The sequence below is a fragment of the Spea bombifrons genome, chromosome 10 (assembly GCF_027358695.1).
Source record: "Spea bombifrons isolate aSpeBom1 chromosome 10, aSpeBom1.2.pri, whole genome shotgun sequence".
NCBI classification, from domain to species: Eukaryota; Metazoa; Chordata; class Amphibia; order Anura; family Pelobatidae; genus Spea; species Spea bombifrons.
The window spans coordinates 14,601,358-14,621,157 of NC_071096.1; the positions used below are offsets into that span (position 1 = coordinate 14,601,358).

Genomic DNA, 19,800 nt, shown 5'->3' on the forward strand with positions numbered 1-19,800 from the left:
ATTCAGCAGAACCCTTCCCATAGAAGAGTTTGCTTATGCAGCCCCTATGTAATGTGAACCGTTACTATCCCTTTAATTTTTGTATAGAATGAGATTAACCTTTTGATTACCATTATGTGTCCAAAAATAAACCAGGGACTCTAAAGAAGTAATCTACACATTCACATAGCATTGTTTATAATTGTTTAATTGTGTTTTACGCTTTATCATTAATACAAGGAATGCTAGCAAGGGTTACTCATGTTAACGCAAGACATCAATACTGACCCCTAGTGGTATATTGAGGTTCTGTAAGGGAGGTTAAAAATGAACCACTATTTTTCCAAAATAAAACAGACAAACACCAGACAAACACCTTGAGTCCTTATTATACCGCCTAGGGTAAACGATGCAATAGCTCACCTAGCTGGACACTTCATGTTTAAACTGTTATATTGTGTTTTAGAACACAAGTGGTTGGAACCAATGCTTTTAAATCCTAGAATGTGTCTGAGAAATGTAAATGTATTTTTTTTTTTAAAAAACTGTTACAATTATTGGTGGGATCTGCACACCCAGTCGCACATTGCATACATCATGTATGGAAAGGCCTTGCAGATGCGTGCAAAGGACCCACATATGTAAAAGAGGAGCCACTTAAAGGGACACGCCAGCCATCGCTTGCACTTCATTTTTATGGTATTCCTTTTGCAAATACTACGGGAGATTCTGCAGAAACCTCCATATGCATTTGCCCCTTAAACCACCCCAACTGTGCAGGAGATCTGTATAGCTGAATACATCTCCTGTCACCTGATATACTCAACTCCAGTGATAACTTTGGAAACAAGGAGTGTGATGGTCTGTTTAGACACCTGTGTGCATGTATGGAAAGCACTCCCGTTGATTTCAGTGGTAGCACTTCCCTGGCACTGGTTGGCCGCTTCAGGAACTGCTATGCACTGGTGACAGTTTTGGTTTCAACAAAAATTACAGCCTGCATATGAATACTAATCTATCACCTTTGCCTTTGACATAACCACTATTCTCCACTGCCTGCCTTGAACTTTGTTACCGACAATGAGAATATTCCAACTCAACCTTTGACCGAACCATTGTAATGATGCAGAATTAATGATAACCAAGCCTTGCAAGGTGAAAAGCCTGCTTTCACTTGGAAGCCACAAATGTTTCACTGGGGCAGAAACTCACAAGACTCTGTTTTCCAATGACTGGAAAAAATACCCAGCAGAGGGGTTTTATTTACAAAACTGAGAGTTGAGGTGAAATAAACATTAACTCACCAACTTAGCTATTTACTATGAATAACCCCTCTTGGCTAGTTCCGTGTATGATGGGACTTTTCCTATTTAATAAACAGGATCAACAGTCTGTTCCTTGTTAGACAGGCTAATGTGCCACCAAGCCGAATGGATGCAGGCAAGCAGCCCTGCAGATCGTTTCACAAGAAAGCAACCTGCAGAGCATTGGGTACACACAGATTTAATATAACAGAATAGCCAGGAAAAAAACACAGAGATGGCCATACCTTTAGATTAGTTTGGCTGTTTTCTAGTAGATGAAGTGCTGGCACAAAAAGAAATGTAGGCAGAAAGCTTCAGACATCTGATTGCACAGGAACGTCTACTGCGGGCGTAAGCAACAGCCAAAGATTTCTATTCCGTAACCACTAAGTACCAGGATAATATATACACTCTTCAACCAGACATTGTTAATGTATCTTAAGAGTACTCTATCACATGGATTGGGAGTGCAAAACAACAACATCAAAGCTTAATTAAATGAAAACCACAGCAATTATTAAAGATTTTACTTTTATTAGAAAAGCAGATCTATAAAAAAATATTAAAAGATGTCCAGCATCAGTATTAATGAAATAAAAGATAACGCAATCATTTTAGATAAATAGGACCTCTAATCTGATTCGGATAGCAGAATATGACAAATAATCCTTCAATTAGACAAAAATATGAAAACCTTGAAGTCGCAATAGAAGTTAGCAAATTAATAATAAGATTTTGGGTAATGAAAGGCAAATGTATTGTTTAACTTTCAATCCAGGATAAATAAAATGATGTAAACTTGATGAGGTTGAACCTGATGGACTTCTTTTAACCCAAATGACGATGTTACTATCTGTTTTCTGGTAGTTGTTCGTGACATAACTAGAAGTAGATTTGGTGGAACAGTCTCTAACATGCTAACGGAAGAATGCCGCAATGGTGAAGAGCTCCAGGATGACCTCCAGCCCATAGAAAACCAGTAAGATGGCGTTAATGATGACATCTGCCCTTAGAATGTATGTTTCCCAAACTAAGAAATACACACATAGGATGACATTAGCTGCAGTGAGGATCAAGCTAAATCCTAAGGGTAGTTCTTCTTCTGTCAAATTGCCTTTTGTTCCTGGAAAAAGTAGATAATAAAATTAAAGTTAATGCCATTATCGTCATTTTTATCACGTCTTTCTTTAATTTTCATCTGAGTGCCAGTTCCTGGGCTATTCTTCTGTATTGCTGCCACGTTGCTGCCCCATCAGATGTTTCAGATGGCTGATGTGTTCTTTACGTGTTATAAAGAATAACTACGTGGAACAGCAAGGACTTAACATGTCTGGTTGTAGAAGTACAAGTGTAGTCTGCTAAAACAATGCATACATATCATAGGCGGTATTGCAGAACTTCCAAGTTGGGCTGATTTTTGAGGATCCATCGCAATGTTCACTTAGGGATGATGGAAAATGTTGAAACAATGATATAAAAAAGCCTCGCTATCCATTCCACAGAGACATGCTGGATGTCAGAGTTAATAAATTGAAATTTAAATCGCTTAAAGGTGCTGTGTTTATGCGGCATTAGAAACATCATTGCCAAGCCCTTGCAGAAATAATTACTTCATCATACAAAAGTTTGCCTCATTCATAATCTTTGCCTGGAACTGTCACTTCACATAGAAAAAATGTACCGATATTACATATATTTGTATAGTGTCTTTCATTAAGTTTCTAGCAATATTGTTATTCAAAAATATTACTCACCAAGGTAAATCCTCACAGATTCAAGAACAGCCATAACGAAGAGTAAACCCAGATCCAAAGCTAGGTTGCTGTCAGGATAACTGAAAACCTGGCCTGAAATTAGGACAGAAAACAATGAATGACAAAAGCACAAATTAAGCCATATAGGACAATATCAGAACCCCAAGACTGCATCATATAGGTTGGTGTTGAGAGAGCGGGGGCGTTACTAGAAACCACAGGGCCCCCAAACTTCACAACTTGTCTGTGCCTTCTTTCCCCCTTCCAACATACAATCTGGCACACATATGTAAACACACTTACACAAATTACACACAATTACTCATACTCACTAACACAAGTGCACAATCATTCTAGCACACACACACACCATTACACATCCATGCTCACACACCATTACACATCCATGCTCACACACACACCATTACACATCCATACTCACACACACACCATTACACATCCATGCTCACACACACACCATTACACATCCATACTTACTCACACACCATTACACATCCATACTTACTCACACACACACACACACCATTACACATCCATGCTCACACACACACCATTACACATCCATACTTACTCACACACACACACACACCATTACACATCCATGCTCACACACACACCATTACACATCCATACTTACTCACACACACACACCATTACACATCCATACTCACAAACACACACACCATTACACATCCATGCTCACACACACACCATTACACATCCATGCTCACACACACACCATTACACATCCATACTTACTCACACACACCATTACACATCCATGCTCACACACACACACCATTACACATCTATACTTACTCACACACACACACCATTACACATCCATGCTCACAAACACACACACACCATAACACATCCATACTCACAAACACACACACAATTACACATCCATGCTCACACACACCATTACACATCCATGCTCACAAACACACACCTTTACACATCCATGCTCACCCACACAATTACACATCCATGCTCACACACACACCATTACACATCCATGCTCACACACACACCATTACACATCCATGCTCACAAACACACACACACCATTACACATCCATACTCACATACATACATACATAAAAATACATTTACACTTATATATATATATATACCGTATTTGCTCGATTATAAGACGAGGTTTTTTCCAGAGCAAATGCTCTGAAAAATCCCCCTCGTATTATAATTTTCTCAATCGTAGCTTTTATTAACAAACAATTGTTCACATAGTTTACATGAATTAACATTTACTGGTAAAACTGTTTTCCTATAGGGTCGTCTTATATTCAGGCTTTTTCTTTTTTTCATAAATTAATATTCAGATTTTGGGGGGTCGTGTTATAATCGAGCAAATATGGTATATATATATATCCCGCCTGCCCTGGCTTACCTCTCTGTTTCACCGCAGGGTCACGTGACCCTGATTCGCTCTTGTCTCCCCGTGCCGAACCGGTATGAGGAGACAGGAACAAGGGGTCGCAGACTCCCACCGGGGCCCCAAGAGAGGGAGAGACTTGAGCACACCATTGACATGTTTCTGGGTTATCCCTCAGTGCGAATGAACACATTTATACATCGCACAGTGAAATGCACAGGGGTTACTCACAGAGTGTACTTACTTTTATAAATAATCAGCAGCAGCGTTGCTAAGAAGTAAAATATATAATATGCGGCATTTAGGTACAGCAGGATTTGCAGGGGAATAGATGAGAGCTGCAGAATAAGTCAAGGAACATAAACTTCTGAAATGAAAAAGGTACAACCACCGACATATTAGAAATAATAATATAATAATAATAATAATAGGGCCCTGCTCGAGCGAACTTACAATTTAGTAATGACTCAAACCCTCAGAGGCTCTAGAGCGCTGGTCTCCTACAGCAGGGCATGCGTTCAAATCTTACTGGGGCCTACACAGTGGTATTGTAGGGATGTTTTACTTTACTGAAAGAGTAGTAGATAAACACAACAGCGTCCCAGCAGACGCAATAGTGGATTAATACAGTGAGGGAATTTAAATATGCATGGGGCAGCCATAAAGCAATCCTGAATATAAGAAAAGGACTGATTAAGGACTGGGTATTTACAGCAGGAGTAACAGGCAGACAAGATTCGGAACAAAAAATGTCATACAGTTGTAAATTCACCAAACATAAAGGATTGATTCTGGTAGATTTTCTTGCTTATAAGAAGAAAACAAAAAATCTCAGGGTTTTTGCCCCAATCTCAAGGTCTCACGATGAAGGGGCAGATTCTCAGGTCACACAGTCTGAAACGGACTCCTTCCTATTCTACGCTGCTGTGATCATATATAAGAGACCCAATTGGTGCCTTTACTGCCAGTAAGCTACGGCTGATATCCCTGCTTGAATGCAGGTGACTCCTCACATAAGTGCATCTTTAAATAATGACAAGTGAAGGTTTCCATGAGGACCAGATTTGAGCCATTCGGTTAATACCTTTTGTGAGTCACTCCACAACTTGACGATGGGCTATTAAAGGGTTAATAGTTGAAGAGTCTCAGGGCTAGCTTATTTGGAAGGTTCCCGGTAGGGACGTGGCTTGTGGGATCACTGAAAATACCCAGAAATACAGAAGCAGCGGAGGACAACCACTCGGCCCATCTAGTCTGCCCATCTTCCATATACAGACTCAGACCTTAATCAGGCCTTGGTCCTGTCTTCTGTCTTCCCATGCATGTTTAAATCGCTCACTGAATTAGTCTCTACCACTTACGCTGGAAGGTTGTGCCACTTATCTACCACTCTGTCAGTAAAGTAAAAACGCCCGGCACATTGACCAAGCTGGCAATCACCCACACCAGAAATGGGCAAAACTGTAGGTCGATCATGAAATTGCAACGCTGACATACAATTTGGGTGATAACACCCTAAAAAATAAGTATATTGTATATTAAATAAATTCTTGAAAAGGATACAAGAACAGAACTCTTTCCTGCATGAAAAAAACAATAATAATTAGAGAAAAGCTGTAAATAAAAAGACACTAAATAATAAACGATCGTAATTCTCCTTATTTCATCGCTATTTATATTCTAACACTTACGAAAAAAAGATCATTCCGTTATTTATTAAAGTGCAACAGTTCTGGAACTTTGCACTACAATTTCATTTTATATATACCAACAATGTATTACAAATCAAATTCAAAATAACGTTAGCCAACACTGGTGTATTATTATTCTTATTAAGCGCCGACAGATTACGCAGTGCTGTACCATGTAAATGGTGCGGTTCACACATACATAATAAATATACATTAATACATACAGACACCTCAGGAGTTGGGAACCCTGCCCGTGAGCGGCCATCTAGCCTTATAGTACTTCTATACAATGTTCCTGGCAGCAGTGGTGGGCTTTTGAGGGCCCTGCACGTGAGCTTACAATCTAAAGTGATCCTATGCCTTACAAGTTAACTCATATGACAATATACATTAATGTGTATACATAACCCAGGGTACAGGGCTGCTTTTATCAAAATACTAAAATACAACAATAGAAACATAGAATCCGATGACAGATCAGACCCGTTTGGCCATCTAGTCCTGATGTAAATCAGTCCCGTCTTAGATCCAGGGTATCTCTAGGCTTATTACATGGATGCTTAGGTTTCCTCACTGTATGAGTCTCTACTACTACTGCTGCTGTTGGGAGGCTGTTCCTTTTATCTAACGTCTTCTCGGTAAATTTACATCCCTTACATTGCATCTAATTCTATAATTTTAGAGTTTTACTAACATTTAGGGGGCAAGAGACTTAGGTGTAATTTGCCGAGAGGGTGGTAGATAAACGGAACAGTGTCTCAGCAGAAGTGGTAGAGGCTAAAACAGTGAGGGAATTTAAACATACATAGGATAGGTATATGGCTCTTGAATCTAAGACAAGTCCAAGGACTGATTAAGGTCTGAAGTCTCTACATCAGAAAAAATGGACAGGGTAGATGAGCCGAATGGTTCTTATCTGCCATCAAACTGTATGTCAGTTAAATACACGCTGTATGAAGTAACTCCATTTTGAACAAATCATTAGAAAACGACCTGGGGGCATTACTTTAAATTATGCATAACGGGAATTATTTAAAAGGGGTCACAGGCGCAACTTCGAGGGGTGCACCGTGTGTAACTATGGCAACGCGTCTCACACTCACCTCTCCTGGCCAACGCCATCTTGTTCTGCTCTTCGGGTACTCTCGGAATAACTCGACATTCTCCGTTGCGACGTCACGTTCTATTGAGCGTTACGTCTACGTAACCGATGAGGAAGTGGACGCGTTTGTTTTGGCAGGCTAGCCATATAAAAAGATGGTTTGATATTTCATATAGATGTTTTTAATTTATTTCAAGTAGGCAATATACCTATATTTTAATAATAAGAAGACATTTAGGTATGAGTGGAAATATATAAACCTAGCTATAAGTACCGCAACGGCTTATTTATTATACATAAGTATTTTATGATTAAATTATACAACTTGGCTGTAGATAAAACGTAGAAAACAAAGATTGCGAATTGCATCCCTGGTACATGCCCACATTAAAAATGGCGTCCATTCACTGGCAACGAAAGGTAGTAAGCCAATCAATACCTCGCTTTACTACGCATGCGTAAGACTTCGTCTACGCTCGGGTGTGTCCGATCGGCCCTGGAGCCATCTTCGGCGCGGTTCGGCTGCACTCGGTGGTTTCCGTGATCAAGAGGAGCTGATAAATATCGCGGAGCGCTCGGGAATTTTCGGAAGTACTCGGCTACTTTCGGCGTGTTATAGTTGCGGTTCAGAAGAGGAATCGAATATTGAAAAAACTAATTTTCGTCTGTTTCCGGAATCGTATTCGGTTGTTTCCGATGGATGAAGCCCAGGCTGCTCGGCTTGGGCTCTCTGAAGCGGCTGCTGCAGTGGCTGCTGTTGCTGCAGCTGTAAGGGACAGCCCGGAGGTGACCTCGGTCACCGTTATGACTGGACCCGAAGGCAGAAGTGCAGCAGGAAGCGGGTACACAGGTGACTTGTGATGCTGTACCTACATGTGGCCGCTAGAGGGCACTGTACTCTTTTAGGTTTTCAAGTGTAATCACTTAATGACCTATAGGGGGCAGTGTTTACTATTTTCAATGTAATTCTTAGTTCAGACATTCTAGCCTGTCAATACCAGCTGTGACACCAGAAATACCCCACTGCTGATAGATCTTCACTCACATAGAATAGACCAGAAATAGACCTGAATTTCTTTTTAATATTATGTTTCTGTAACCAAATTCTGTTTGTTTGTTATTGTATCATTGTTTGTTATATGTGGCTTTGAATGCTACTCAATTTTACCGTTTTTATCACTTATATTATCATCATCATCATCCCCATTTATGGATATTCTTTTCATCAGTTGCATATCACATGCGCCTCACTTAGGGCCCCTAAAACCCTATGTAACCCATGGTCATTTATCGCGTTACCGCTTGGGGTTGATTTAAACTTTCCAAGTTGTTCCAGCTTTGATGTAATAAATGTGGCCCTTTAATGCATTAACTACTAGCGCCCCCTATTGTTCAGCTCTGTCAGTTGCATGCACTGGACCGCTATCCGAGGTGCTGATTGGATAAGATGTGCAATTGACCATCTAGAAGCGAGTGCTGTCCATGGTAGATGAAGATGACCTGAATAGTGTAGGTATTTACTAACCAGAGATGGTTGCTTTGGAAAATGTCATAGAACCGGATGCTCATCAAAGTGATGACTTCTGATGAAACCAGCTGATGCGGTGTTAGTCGAAGCTTTGGGGCTTTCCTAGATCCAGTTTGTATGGGCACACAGTGTATACTGTCATACATGTGTTTAGGTTAGTTATATATTGCCATATAGATTTAGAAGGTGGGTATTTTTTGGAATAAATATATTCCAGAGAAAGACTTTTGTATGCATTTTACTAAAAAAGAGGAGGTCGTGTACACGTTCATCAGTCTAATTGGCTCTTGCTTCCGTAGAAGTCACAGTGTCCAGTGTCGGGGCCCCGGGAGAGAATGTCTTCACGACGTCCGTGGCCAGCGCAGCCTCTCTTTCTGAGCACGTCCTCGTGAGTAGTCCATATTGTGGAATTCATAAGAGCCAAGTGGCCACAGGCAACAAGATCAGCTATATAAGAATCTCCTTTGTACCGAGCCTAGCCAACCTGTCCCAATCTGTCAAAGGCAGACAATGTAAAGCTATTAGTTTGTATTGTGTTCAATAAAAATATCATCTAAAAATAAGTGCACCCATACCATAAACTTTACTTTACTAATTAAACTTTAAACATGCGTAAGACCGATGAAGGAATGGTGCTGAATCGTACATATGTCTTTCGTTCTTATTTTCCAGTTGCTTTCAATCACATGATTCTAGATTGTTTGAATGATCCACATCTGTTTGAGATAACGCAGCCTTCTCTTAACATAGCGTGTAATGCATGTGTATGTCTCTCTTGGGCAGGGGGAGAGAGCGGCGCTGCAGATTGGGGATAGTCTCAGCACAGAGAAGGCCACTCTGATTGTCGTGCACACCGACGGGAGTATTGTGGAAACCCAGGACCTTAAGGTGCCAACAGACCCCATGACACCAGGTATGATATAGAGAGGTCCGCAGGTTTGTCAGTGACATGAAGCTGGTCTTAACTATATTGCCAGGTTCATATAGGACAATATTTTTTCCCTGTACGGTGGATGAAGGCAGCGCTCTTCGATGCTAGGGATAAGTGTTCTATGGAGACAGCTCAATGCTGAATATGAAACATTACTCAAAAATAATTGTGTTTTTAATGTGTATTTTTTCCTGTTTCTACAATCTCTGCATTGAGCCACACTGTATAGCGGGAATAGTTAATTTGCTTCACATTTTAAATGATGTTCTCATTGAACTTTTGTGCGCATATAATGAAGTTAGTAGGACCATTGAAATCTTTACTCTACGTCTTAGAAATAACATCATGCACTCACATTGGTTTAATATACACTTGTGGCAGGCACCTGGCTTCCCGCCATCGCTATTTTTCATAGAAACATGTATTCTTTAAGACACCGTAATAACCAGGCCAATGTGGAATTCATTATGTTCTCAATAGGATCAGATGGCTCATCCACTCCACTGTCGCCAGTTCCTGAGAAAGATGGCACAAAATACAACTGGGATCCGTCTGTTTATGATAACGAGTTGCCTGTACGGTGTCGGAATATCAGTGGCATCCTTTATAAGAACCGTCTGGGATCAGGTAATACATCTCCTGCTTCTGTGCTATCACCAGAAGAAGACAGCAGGCCCAGTAGAATGCCACCCCAACACGTTTGGCACAGAGACAACCAAAGTGAACAGTGACAGTCATACATACATTCACATTCACCTCAATAGAAGAGCCATAGGAACAGCCTGGCATCAAGTTAGTAAACACAGCCAGGAATATTAATAAAGATTGCTGGCCAACTTAATTGAATTTAAGGAGGGCATCTGGGAATCCGCAAATAAATAGGAGTTTGAGTAGATGTTTATTAAGACGAGCTGTTTTTTTATGCTAAATGAATGAACAGACAGGATGATCAGGTTGACTGGTAGGTAAGGGAGGCATTTTGCTGATATAGTAAAGACATTGAGGGCGAGATCTTATCCGACGGTGTGCGGTGTGCGCTGACAGGTGGCAGAGGGCGCTGCGTGAAGCACATGGATGGCTGGTATACACCTACTGAGTTTGAGGCTATGGCTGGCAGGGCTAGCAGCAAGGATTGGAAGAGGAGTATTCGCTACGCAGGAAGACCACTGCAATGCCTCATTCAGGTCAGTTTCAGAAAACCTTGTTTGCAGATATAAATACAAATATAATATAAATACCACGTCAATGAATATAGATATAAGATCCAAAAACATCAGGTTCTATATAAGGGCAGAAATATGGGATAGACTATGTTAATCCTGTAACCTTTATAATAAAGAGCTCTTTACCCTATAATATACCAATGCCAGCAGCTCATTTTTCACATGCTTTGACTGCAGGATGGCCTGTTGACCCCTCATGCTGCTTCCTGTACATGCGCAGCCTGCTGTGATGACCTGAGTCTGGTAAGGGAAACGCATCACATGATTATGACATAAACGCGATGGGCGGGTGGTTCTCATGCAGTTAACATGGCAGTCATGAGCAAACAGTTTGAGTGTTAAATGAAACAAACTGCTTTGCTTTACTGATCCTTGTTCCCTGGCTCAGTCACTCCTCCTCAGGGGCCTAATAACTTGGAGTCCCCCGTCAGCCATTTTTTTTTCTGGACACATGAGTTTTACATGTTGCCGACCAGCGCTTTGTAAAGTGCTACCCTGCAGTGTGTGGCTGTATAAACTTACACAAGGGAATACGTTATTTGATTAATTAGTTTATACATTCCACATAATACCTCAAAGAACTGCTTTACGTGGTAATGGCCATCACCACTAAACCCAGCCGTGCCACATCCATGGTATTAGCGCACTAGCCAGGGAGACTGGTATACTGCATGAAAAGGTAAGGGGTGACACTACGCTTTATTAATATACCGAAAGGTTAGCCTTTTTTTCCCGAATTCTTTTAATGCTTTCTTTTCAAATATTTTTATTAAAGTTTTTTCCAAAAACATAACAAATAATACAAAATTATACATAGTGAATACAAAAGCATAGCTGAATTTAACAGCATAGCCTGAATAAAACAAAAGAAAAAGGGAGGGAAAACAGGGAAGGGGAGGTTTGGCAACATACATATAATACATGTCAAAAAAGACAAGAATATTCAATATATACAAAAGAACAGTTTTGTAAATTAATTGTCAAAAACCCAGATACCTCTTTCTGAAAGTTGAAATATGCGGAGTAAATATAATCGAAGCATTGTTTGTTCCATATAATAACCCTTCAGTTCCGTCTATTTTAAAATGCTCCTTTTTTTTTTTTTGATTGGATGTACTAAAATGTATAAATTAGACTTGTTCTTTCCTTTGTTCTCTGCAACAGAGCGGCCCTGTGCGTCTCTTTGTCCCGTACAAGCGTCGTAAAAAGGAGGGCGAGATACCAGCTGTCCCGGCAAAAAAAGACACGGCAAAAAACATCACTCTCTTGCCTGCTACGGCAGCAACGACATGTAAGAACTTCACGAACAAAGTAGTAGCCTATTCACAATAAAATACGTAATGACCTAAACTGACCTAATGGCAGCGAAGCCGCACTCTCTTTATCTTGCTCGTTATCGCTAGATGGAACGGGCGCTAGAGCCATTACTTCAAATAACATTAAAGACTTTTAATACTTAAGAAGCATAAGCTTATATTAAATGTTCATTTTTTATAATAAGCCATTATCTGTATTTTTGGCATGTCTGATGTAAAGGGTCAGGTGTGAACTGTGGCCAACTTCAAAGTACTTTACAACTTATTATGAATGCGCTGAATGCTAATCAAGAAGCATCGTGGGTTCTGTTCCCAACCAGATTAATCTTGATAGGGCTTTTATGGAAACTGCTGTACATTTTTAGACATCTCATGTACTCCGCTTGCAACCCTTTCTCTGTAACATTGGAGTCAACCGGAACCGTTAGCAGCGAGTTCCCTGCTGTGTCCAATATTAAATCTATGGGTGAGCTGACGTTGGGAGAAGAACTCATTCAGCCATTCAACATGAGTTGAATTTTAAATTGTGGCTTTTAATTTGGTAGAACGTATTAATATTTTATTTTCAGCTGGGAAATCACAGAATTTGCTTTTGGGCCAGGCTATTCAAGTAAAGGATCCACATGATCAGTTTTGATAACTCTAAGGCTGGGCTTTTGTGACATTAATATAGATGACTTCAAATTTAGGTGCTCGTACTTTAGATTTTCTGACTGCTCAGTGACTCTACAGGACAATATAGGTGTTGACCCCTGTTGACCCCTGTTGACCCCTGACTCCAGCTGCACATAGGCAGCACATCTTCACTATATAAACATAACATACACCAGATGACCTCCTAGTTATTGAGATTAAGTGTTTTCAGCCATACCCATTGCTAACGAGTGTATAAAATCAAACACATAGGCAGCCATCTGCATAGACAAACACTGGCAGTAGAATGGGTCATACTGAAGAGCTCAGTGACTTTAGATGTGGCTCTGTCATCGGATGCCACCTTTGCCACAGGTCGGTTCATGAAATCTCTGCCCTGCTAGATCTGCCCAGTACACTGGAAGTGCTCTTTTTGTGAAGCTGAAGCTAGACAACTACACAAAAGAGTAGGTGGTGGTGCTGGGGTTAACTCCATATTGATGCCCACCGTTTAAGAATGGAATGTCCAACAAGCTCCTATAGATGTGATGGTCAGGCGCCCACATACTGCTGGTCATATAGTGTAAGATGTAGTACAAGTAAGTGTAAGATGGTTAATAATAATGTTTGTCCAATTTGCATTAAATAAGGGCTCTGCGTTTCAGATTTATGTATGAATTAGATGTGGACAGCTGTAGCCTGCTTGCTGGCTAGGCATTATGGGAGTTGCAGTTGTGGAATGAGTTCCTGGCAGTACTAGAAAACCGTGGCTATGTTTCAAGCGCACTTTTTTCCTTCCTGCAGTCACGGTATCATCATCCGGCCAGATCACCGCCTCAGAATCGCTTACATTTGAGCGCGCAACCACAGCAGAGGCATCAGCCATCCTCTCTGACAGCCCACCGCAGGGAGACGTATACACAGGGGCAACAGGTACGCCACACAAATTAGGAGAGTATGCACTCTGGATTCATGTAGTCTTTGTTCCAGCTCCTTTTCTTGCTTTGTCTCCTGGTTGTCTTTGTTCTGCTTTCCCTTTCATTTGTTTTTCATGTAGACACTGTTCTTTATTCCCTTCTTATTTCTCTTTCCTTACTTTTTTTCTTCTTAATGAATGACGAGCCTCTCTTGTGGTGGTGTTAACCTTATGTGAGACTTCACAAGGCTAAATATAAATTCAGTGTTTTCACCCAGAGGTGCAAATTGCCAGCATCAGAATGAAATGGGGGGCAGAAGACACACTGTTCACATTGTTAATACTTTTCATGTTAAGACTATCAATTTTGTGTTCCACACATGTTTTTTCACTCTAGCATGTTACATATTATAATCTATTATCTCTGTTCTCTTCTTCCCTCTACTAGTAAATACTTTAAAATGATGTTTTTGCTCTCACTCGTAGATTGGCCCTCTTACAACCTCTTCTGTTTTTATGTCTTGTAAATAGAGAAATATTGACACCACGAGGGTCCGCATTCAACATGAATTTTTTCCAGCGTGTAATCCGTTTTTCCTGTTGGCGGCATGTTGACATAGTACCGCTCTCAAAACTAGGTTCTGTTATGACATCCTAGTTTAAGACAAATAAGGAAACCATATACAAAACAAAACAAGCTATGTGCTAAAGGGAGTAAACCTCGATGATATACAAGGCACGCTGCATTCACTCAGGTGTACATAGTGTGTTTCAACCACAGCATGTTGATTTCATTTCTGTCTTCTCAATAATCTCCTGCCTTTCTTGTGACCTTTTTTGAATCTTGTGTTACTTGAAGATTTCTGTTGATTTCTTTCTTTCCACCTGGCATTTCTGTTCTTCCTCCTTTTCACCTTTTTTCCTTTTTTTTTTTTACCTTTGCAGTGTTGACCTCTCTTCCTGCCCTGGCACTGGCACCAAGCACACCTACGAAAGAATCTTCTCAAGGTGTAAATGGACTGGAGGTATCAGATCAGCAAAGACACTGGATGTACCTGGAGGAAATGGTCAACTCTCTCATTAGTACTGCTCAGCAACTTAAGTCCTACCTGGAACAAGCAAAGAATGAATCCGCATCAGAAAGGAAAGAGGTGAGGGCTGATCTAGGGTACTGAGGGCTGATCTAGGGTGCTGAGGGCTGATCTAGGGTGCTGAGGGCTGATCTAGGGTGCTGAGGGCTGATCTAGGGTACAGAGGGCTGATCTAGGGTGCTGAGGGCTGATCTAGGGTACTGAGGGCTGCTCTAGGGTACTGAGGGCTGATCTAGGGCACTGAGGGCTGATCTAGGGTACTGAGGGCTGATCTAGGGCACTGAGGGCTGATCTAGGGTACTGAGGGCTGATCTAGGGTACTGAGGGCTGATCTAGGGTACTGAGGTCTGATCTAGGGCACTGAGGGCTGATCTAGGGCACTGAGGGCTGATCTAGGGCACTGAGGGCTGATCTAGGGCACCGAGGACTGATCTAGGGTAATGAGGGCTGATCTAGGGTAATGAGGGCTGATCTAGGGTACTGAGGGCTGATCTAGGGTGCTGAGGGCTGATCTAGGGTGCTGAGGGCTGATCTAGGGTGCTGAGGGCTGATCTAGGGTGCTGAGGGCTGATCTAGGGTGCTGAGGGCTGATCTAGTGTACTGAGGGCTGATCTAGGGTACTGAGGGCTGATCTAGGGTACTGAGGGTACTTGCTGGTTACTATACTATCCCAGACATTCTGGTCTGTTTCTTTCAATTGGAATTTTAAGATAGCCAAGGTACCAAGACCAGATAATTGGTTGTTTAGTACAGGACTTGTTGTTACAGTGAAAGGGTTTACTGACTTTTACAATAACAAACACACGGATAATATGTTTATTTAAGGTTAAAACTAGAAAGGTTGACACCTGTTGACTCTTAAAGATAAGATGAAGTTTGAAGTTCTTTTTGCATCTTTTTTTCCATTCAGAATAGGCAGCCGTTTTGTTCTTAGTACCTTTCCAGACACAGCTGAGTGTGTTAGCAGCCCCCTCCTCTTCATACCCACGAGACAGGTCATTGAGATGATCTGTAATTAAATCCTTAATCTTCTTAAAAGACAGGTCCCATTGCATCTGAAACCTGGTTTAAATCCTTAATGGCTGAACTGTATTAAAGTGTCAGTTCCACTCAGGACCAAACTTAAAGCTCTCGTTCTCCTGTTTTACATAAAGCCGTGAGCTTGAGATATTTTGTATAAACTTGTTTTTTTTTGGTTAATGCAGTATTGCAATTAACTATTTCCACTCCCGTTACTATCTAGCCACCACTATCTTAAGGTGGTACTGATCACTGGTCTTTTTTAATTTATAGTAGTCATGCCCATTATTGGATTAGTTTTCATTTTACTTCTGTGACATGACATGTTGATGCTTTGTAATAAAATAAATATTCTTCTTTCTCCTAAATGTTCTTTTTTGTAAAACCATAATAAATCGGTTAACCGTAAGTAGTTTAAACATAGGTATACCTAATATAACCAGCACTGCATGAACAAACTGAACTGAATCGATGTTCAAACCAAAATAGCCTCAAAACCTGGTTCTGCTAATCTGTTTTAGGGCTAAAGTTTGCAAACTTGATATCAGACGCCTCACCCTTTGGTCTTCATGTGACTGATCTCCCATTGTATATTCTGTTCTTTCTCCCCATGCAGTTTCCAAGTCATTTGTTTCAGCACACAGAAGAAATGGACGGAAAACATGAAATTCTCCTCAGGGTAAGAATAGTAATACATGTATGTCATAAAACTAAAGAATAAAAAAATATAGAGAGAAAAAGCACAAAAAATAACCTTTCTTAATCTGTCATGCGGTATTTGCAACAGATGACACGTTTATTTTCTCTATATATAACTTTTATTCTGCACCATGAAAATAACATATGTATTTGCCCAGGCATTTCTTTATATTCCTGATATATATCTCTTATATCTTTTCTATCGCTATATTTGTGCTATTCTAGCTATAGTGCGTGTATAATCCCCCCCGTGTGTATAAATACTTGTTCACACACAGAGCACTGGAAGCTCGAAGGTGTCAGCGGATTGTGAATGCAGCGTCATAGCCCGGTCACGCGGCGGCACTCTCTCCCCTTCTCACTCTGCATATCATTACCACGCTATTTTAAGTCTTGCTTCTCACCCTCGCCTTTTTCTTTTGTTTTCTCTCTTTTTGACATACAAGGCAATATTCGCCCTTTTTGTGGCTTCCCCTCATGGAGTTAATGTGTAATTATTAGAGATTGTTACCATCTGCAATGTGTCATTTTCAGAATAAAGCGTATTTCTCTGTGATTTTATATTCATCTTTTTTTGGAATGCCAATAACATGAAACAATTAATTGAATGCCAATTGCCTAAGCGATAAATAAAGGGCTGCATAAATGCTGTTAAAAAAAGGGACTGAATTGTAAAACATATATACACACTCACTACTTTTCAGAAGTTTGGGGTCACGTAGCTATTTTCATGGAGAACAAGGACAATTCTAGGTGTAACATAACTGCAAAAGGGTTTTCTAAGGATCAATTAGCCTTTTAAACTTAAACTTGTATTAGCAAACTGCCGTTTCCAGCTACATTAGTCATTTACAAAATTCATCGTCACCTCGTTTCGCATCCGTTTCATGTTATTTTAATGGACACAATTTGCGGTTTATTTAAAAAAACAAGGACATTTCTACGTGACCCCAAACTTTTGAATGATAGTGTATGTATATGTGTGTGTGTGTGTATATATATATATATATAAATATATATATATATATATATATATATATATTCAATTGTTAATACTATTCATTTTTAATTGTTTAGTGCTTTATGCAGTAATGTAGGCTGACATTAATGAAAACCTGTTCATTCTCTTCCGAAAATCTTCCTTTATCTGCAGGTCTGGAGGCTGCCATTATTTAAAGTCATGAGATATTTTGGGTGATTTTCCCTGCTAAAACACCACACTGAGCTGATTGTTTATGGCAATGCTATACATGGTCAGCCATCAGGCTCATTGATTTATGCGCAAAAGAAAGCCTTATTGAAAATGTTTTGCTATAGTTTTATCGGACACAAGTCTCGAGATTAGTTAACAGGCAAATGGCATGTCCTACCGTTCCATATTAATAACATCAAATGATGGTACTATTCCTTTAATGACTGTTTTGGTGAATAAGCTGCTGATTCATTGTAAATGGAGTCTCTCCGCTGCTAAAATAGGCAGCAGGTCATGGTGTTACTGGAATACAACTCCTGTGATGCTTAGCCAGAAAAAGATGAATATACACCAGAAACTCCCTGCATGTTTGTTTCCCAGCTTAGCTATATCATGGCAACTTTCCAAATCTTCATTTATGAAACACAAACGTGCCTCGCGCTTTATAAGGTTCCATTCCCAGGAGGTTTTCTGCAGAGTATAGTGGAGGCGGCCCTGCACACGGCATAGTTATTACTACAAGATGTAATATTTATCTCACTGTAACCCACTGTTTAGTGGCTCAAGCCCCAGAGTTTATCCTTTTATGAATTCTTTTTTTTCCATTATATGCCACACATTCATGTTTTCTGTCACAGCCTATGTTACACATCTGACCGCTCCATCAGAGTGGCCAGATTGATGGGGTGGAAAGTTAGTTAAATCATACAGATTGGGTGACTACTCGATATCCATAGAGTATTTACCTGTATGAGCAATGCACCCTGTGACTGGTCTGTATAACGCTCCTGCTCTCTGTTCTATATTTAGCAGTCCTGTGTTAATTGCGGCAGAGAGGCCCTCAATGAATGTACCGGCTGTCACAAAGTCAATTATTGCTCCATATTCTGCCAGCGAAAGGTATGGATTAGCTCGGTGGGGGATGGGTGGGTTTGGGGTGGCTGATTAACCATTTCCCGGGCCAGGTGACCTGCTCTTTGTACAGATCCATTAATGAATTATACAGTGTTTTGCAGCATCTTGCTTGATCTTCACATTGACATTATCCCTGCTCGGTGACAATGATGTCACCTGTATGACAGAATAAGAGCACTAGGCATGCGATGATCTTTCCATAAACCATATGCAATGCATTTGGTTTATTCCTTTATCGCCCTTAGTTTTATGTACTTGGCGTCCTGAACCCTTATGTACGGACTCTGAATAATGGAAATGCATCTTTAGTATATATATATATATATATATATATATATATATATATATATATTTACAGTTTTCTTATTTTCAGGACTGGAAGGATCACCAACACCTTTGTGCACAAGCTTCTACGCTATCAGTCCATGCAGAAGAGGTCCATGTCACAGACAAAGAGCCAGTTTGATGAATCTTGGGCTTAAGGTCCTGCAGAAAGCATAAAACTATTTTTTTGAAAGCATAAAACTAATTTTTTGACTATACACTGTGTTGAGAAGAGTCAAGGAATGGCCACCTACATAGATGATGTGCTCCTGTCTGCCCTGTCAACTTGGTTATAATGGAAACTGTCTGGAAACTGTAATCTCACACCATGCAGACGATCGCCTGTGGAAATTCCATCTTTATATTAGAAGAGAACTATAGCTGCTGCAAGATTTTGGTTAACTTCTGATTTAAATCAGACCATAAATACATTTGTCAAAAAGAATAGCCATAGTATCACTCTCAAGTCTAAAACTGGGATTAAGTTGATATGGTGTCTATGAAGACAATAATCTCAGTATTAATTAAAGGATCTTATAGAAGAACTAAAATGGTATGTTTGTGTCTAGCAAATCCACTTTGCTTAACATTACAAAACTTCTTATAACTTTCTTTTTTAAATATATATACACAAATTAGGGTATATATCACACACACACAAGGTGGTTAATGTATTAGAGCAGAAATTGGTTTCTGCGTGAAAAACCACCATAACGCTATATTGTTACCAAGAGTATTATAGGTAAACAAATTAGAATGAGT

The 19,800-nt window shown here is 40.2% G+C and overlaps 2 protein-coding genes across 2 annotated transcripts; one reads left to right on the forward strand and one right to left on the reverse strand.

Moving 5' to 3' along the window:
* Positions 1-2,112: 2,112 nt before the first annotated feature.
* On the reverse strand, positions 2,113-7,330 carry TMEM80 (transmembrane protein 80). Its single transcript, XM_053448728.1, has 5 exons — positions 7,252-7,330; positions 6,021-6,037; positions 4,702-4,795; positions 3,038-3,130; positions 2,113-2,406 (listed from the first exon to the last, which is right to left on the reverse strand). The coding sequence occupies exons 1-5, from the start codon at positions 7,268-7,270 to the stop codon at positions 2,201-2,203; spliced, it is 429 nt and encodes a 142-aa protein (XP_053304703.1). The 5' UTR covers positions 7,271-7,330; the 3' UTR covers positions 2,113-2,200.
* Positions 7,331-7,941: 611 nt separating this feature from the next.
* Positions 7,942-19,589, forward strand: DEAF1 (DEAF1 transcription factor). Its single transcript, XM_053448719.1, has 13 exons — positions 7,942-8,100; positions 9,078-9,166; positions 9,562-9,691; positions 10,190-10,336; positions 10,754-10,893; positions 11,110-11,175; positions 12,097-12,223; positions 13,686-13,814; positions 14,743-14,948; positions 16,525-16,587; positions 18,610-18,699; positions 19,088-19,174; positions 19,207-19,589. Exons 1-13 carry the CDS (start codon positions 7,947-7,949, stop codon positions 19,213-19,215), a joined length of 1,437 nt encoding a protein of 478 aa, XP_053304694.1. The 5' UTR covers positions 7,942-7,946; the 3' UTR covers positions 19,216-19,589.
* The last annotated feature ends 211 nt before the right edge of the window (positions 19,590-19,800 follow it).

Excerpts from the sequence above, each read along its gene's own strand:
- TMEM80 (XM_053448728.1), bottom strand. Across the intron at positions 3,131-4,701 it reads GCTGCTGATTATTTATAAAA|GCCAGGTTTTCAGTTATCCT; the intron begins GTAAGTACACTC and ends TCCTAATTTCAG. Across the intron at positions 2,407-3,037 it reads ATCTGTGAGGATTTACCTTG|GAACAAAAGGCAATTTGACA; the intron begins GTGAGTAATATT and ends TACTTTTTCCAG.
- DEAF1 (XM_053448719.1), top strand. The coding sequence starts at position 7,947 with ATGGATGAAGCCCAGGCTGCTCGGCTTGGGCTCTCTGAAGCGGCTGCT. Across the intron at positions 10,337-10,753 it reads TAAGAACCGTCTGGGATCAG|GTGGCAGAGGGCGCTGCGTG; the intron begins GTAATACATCTC and ends GTGCGCTGACAG. Across the intron at positions 16,588-18,609 it reads AACATGAAATTCTCCTCAGG|CAGTCCTGTGTTAATTGCGG; the intron begins GTAAGAATAGTA and ends TTCTATATTTAG.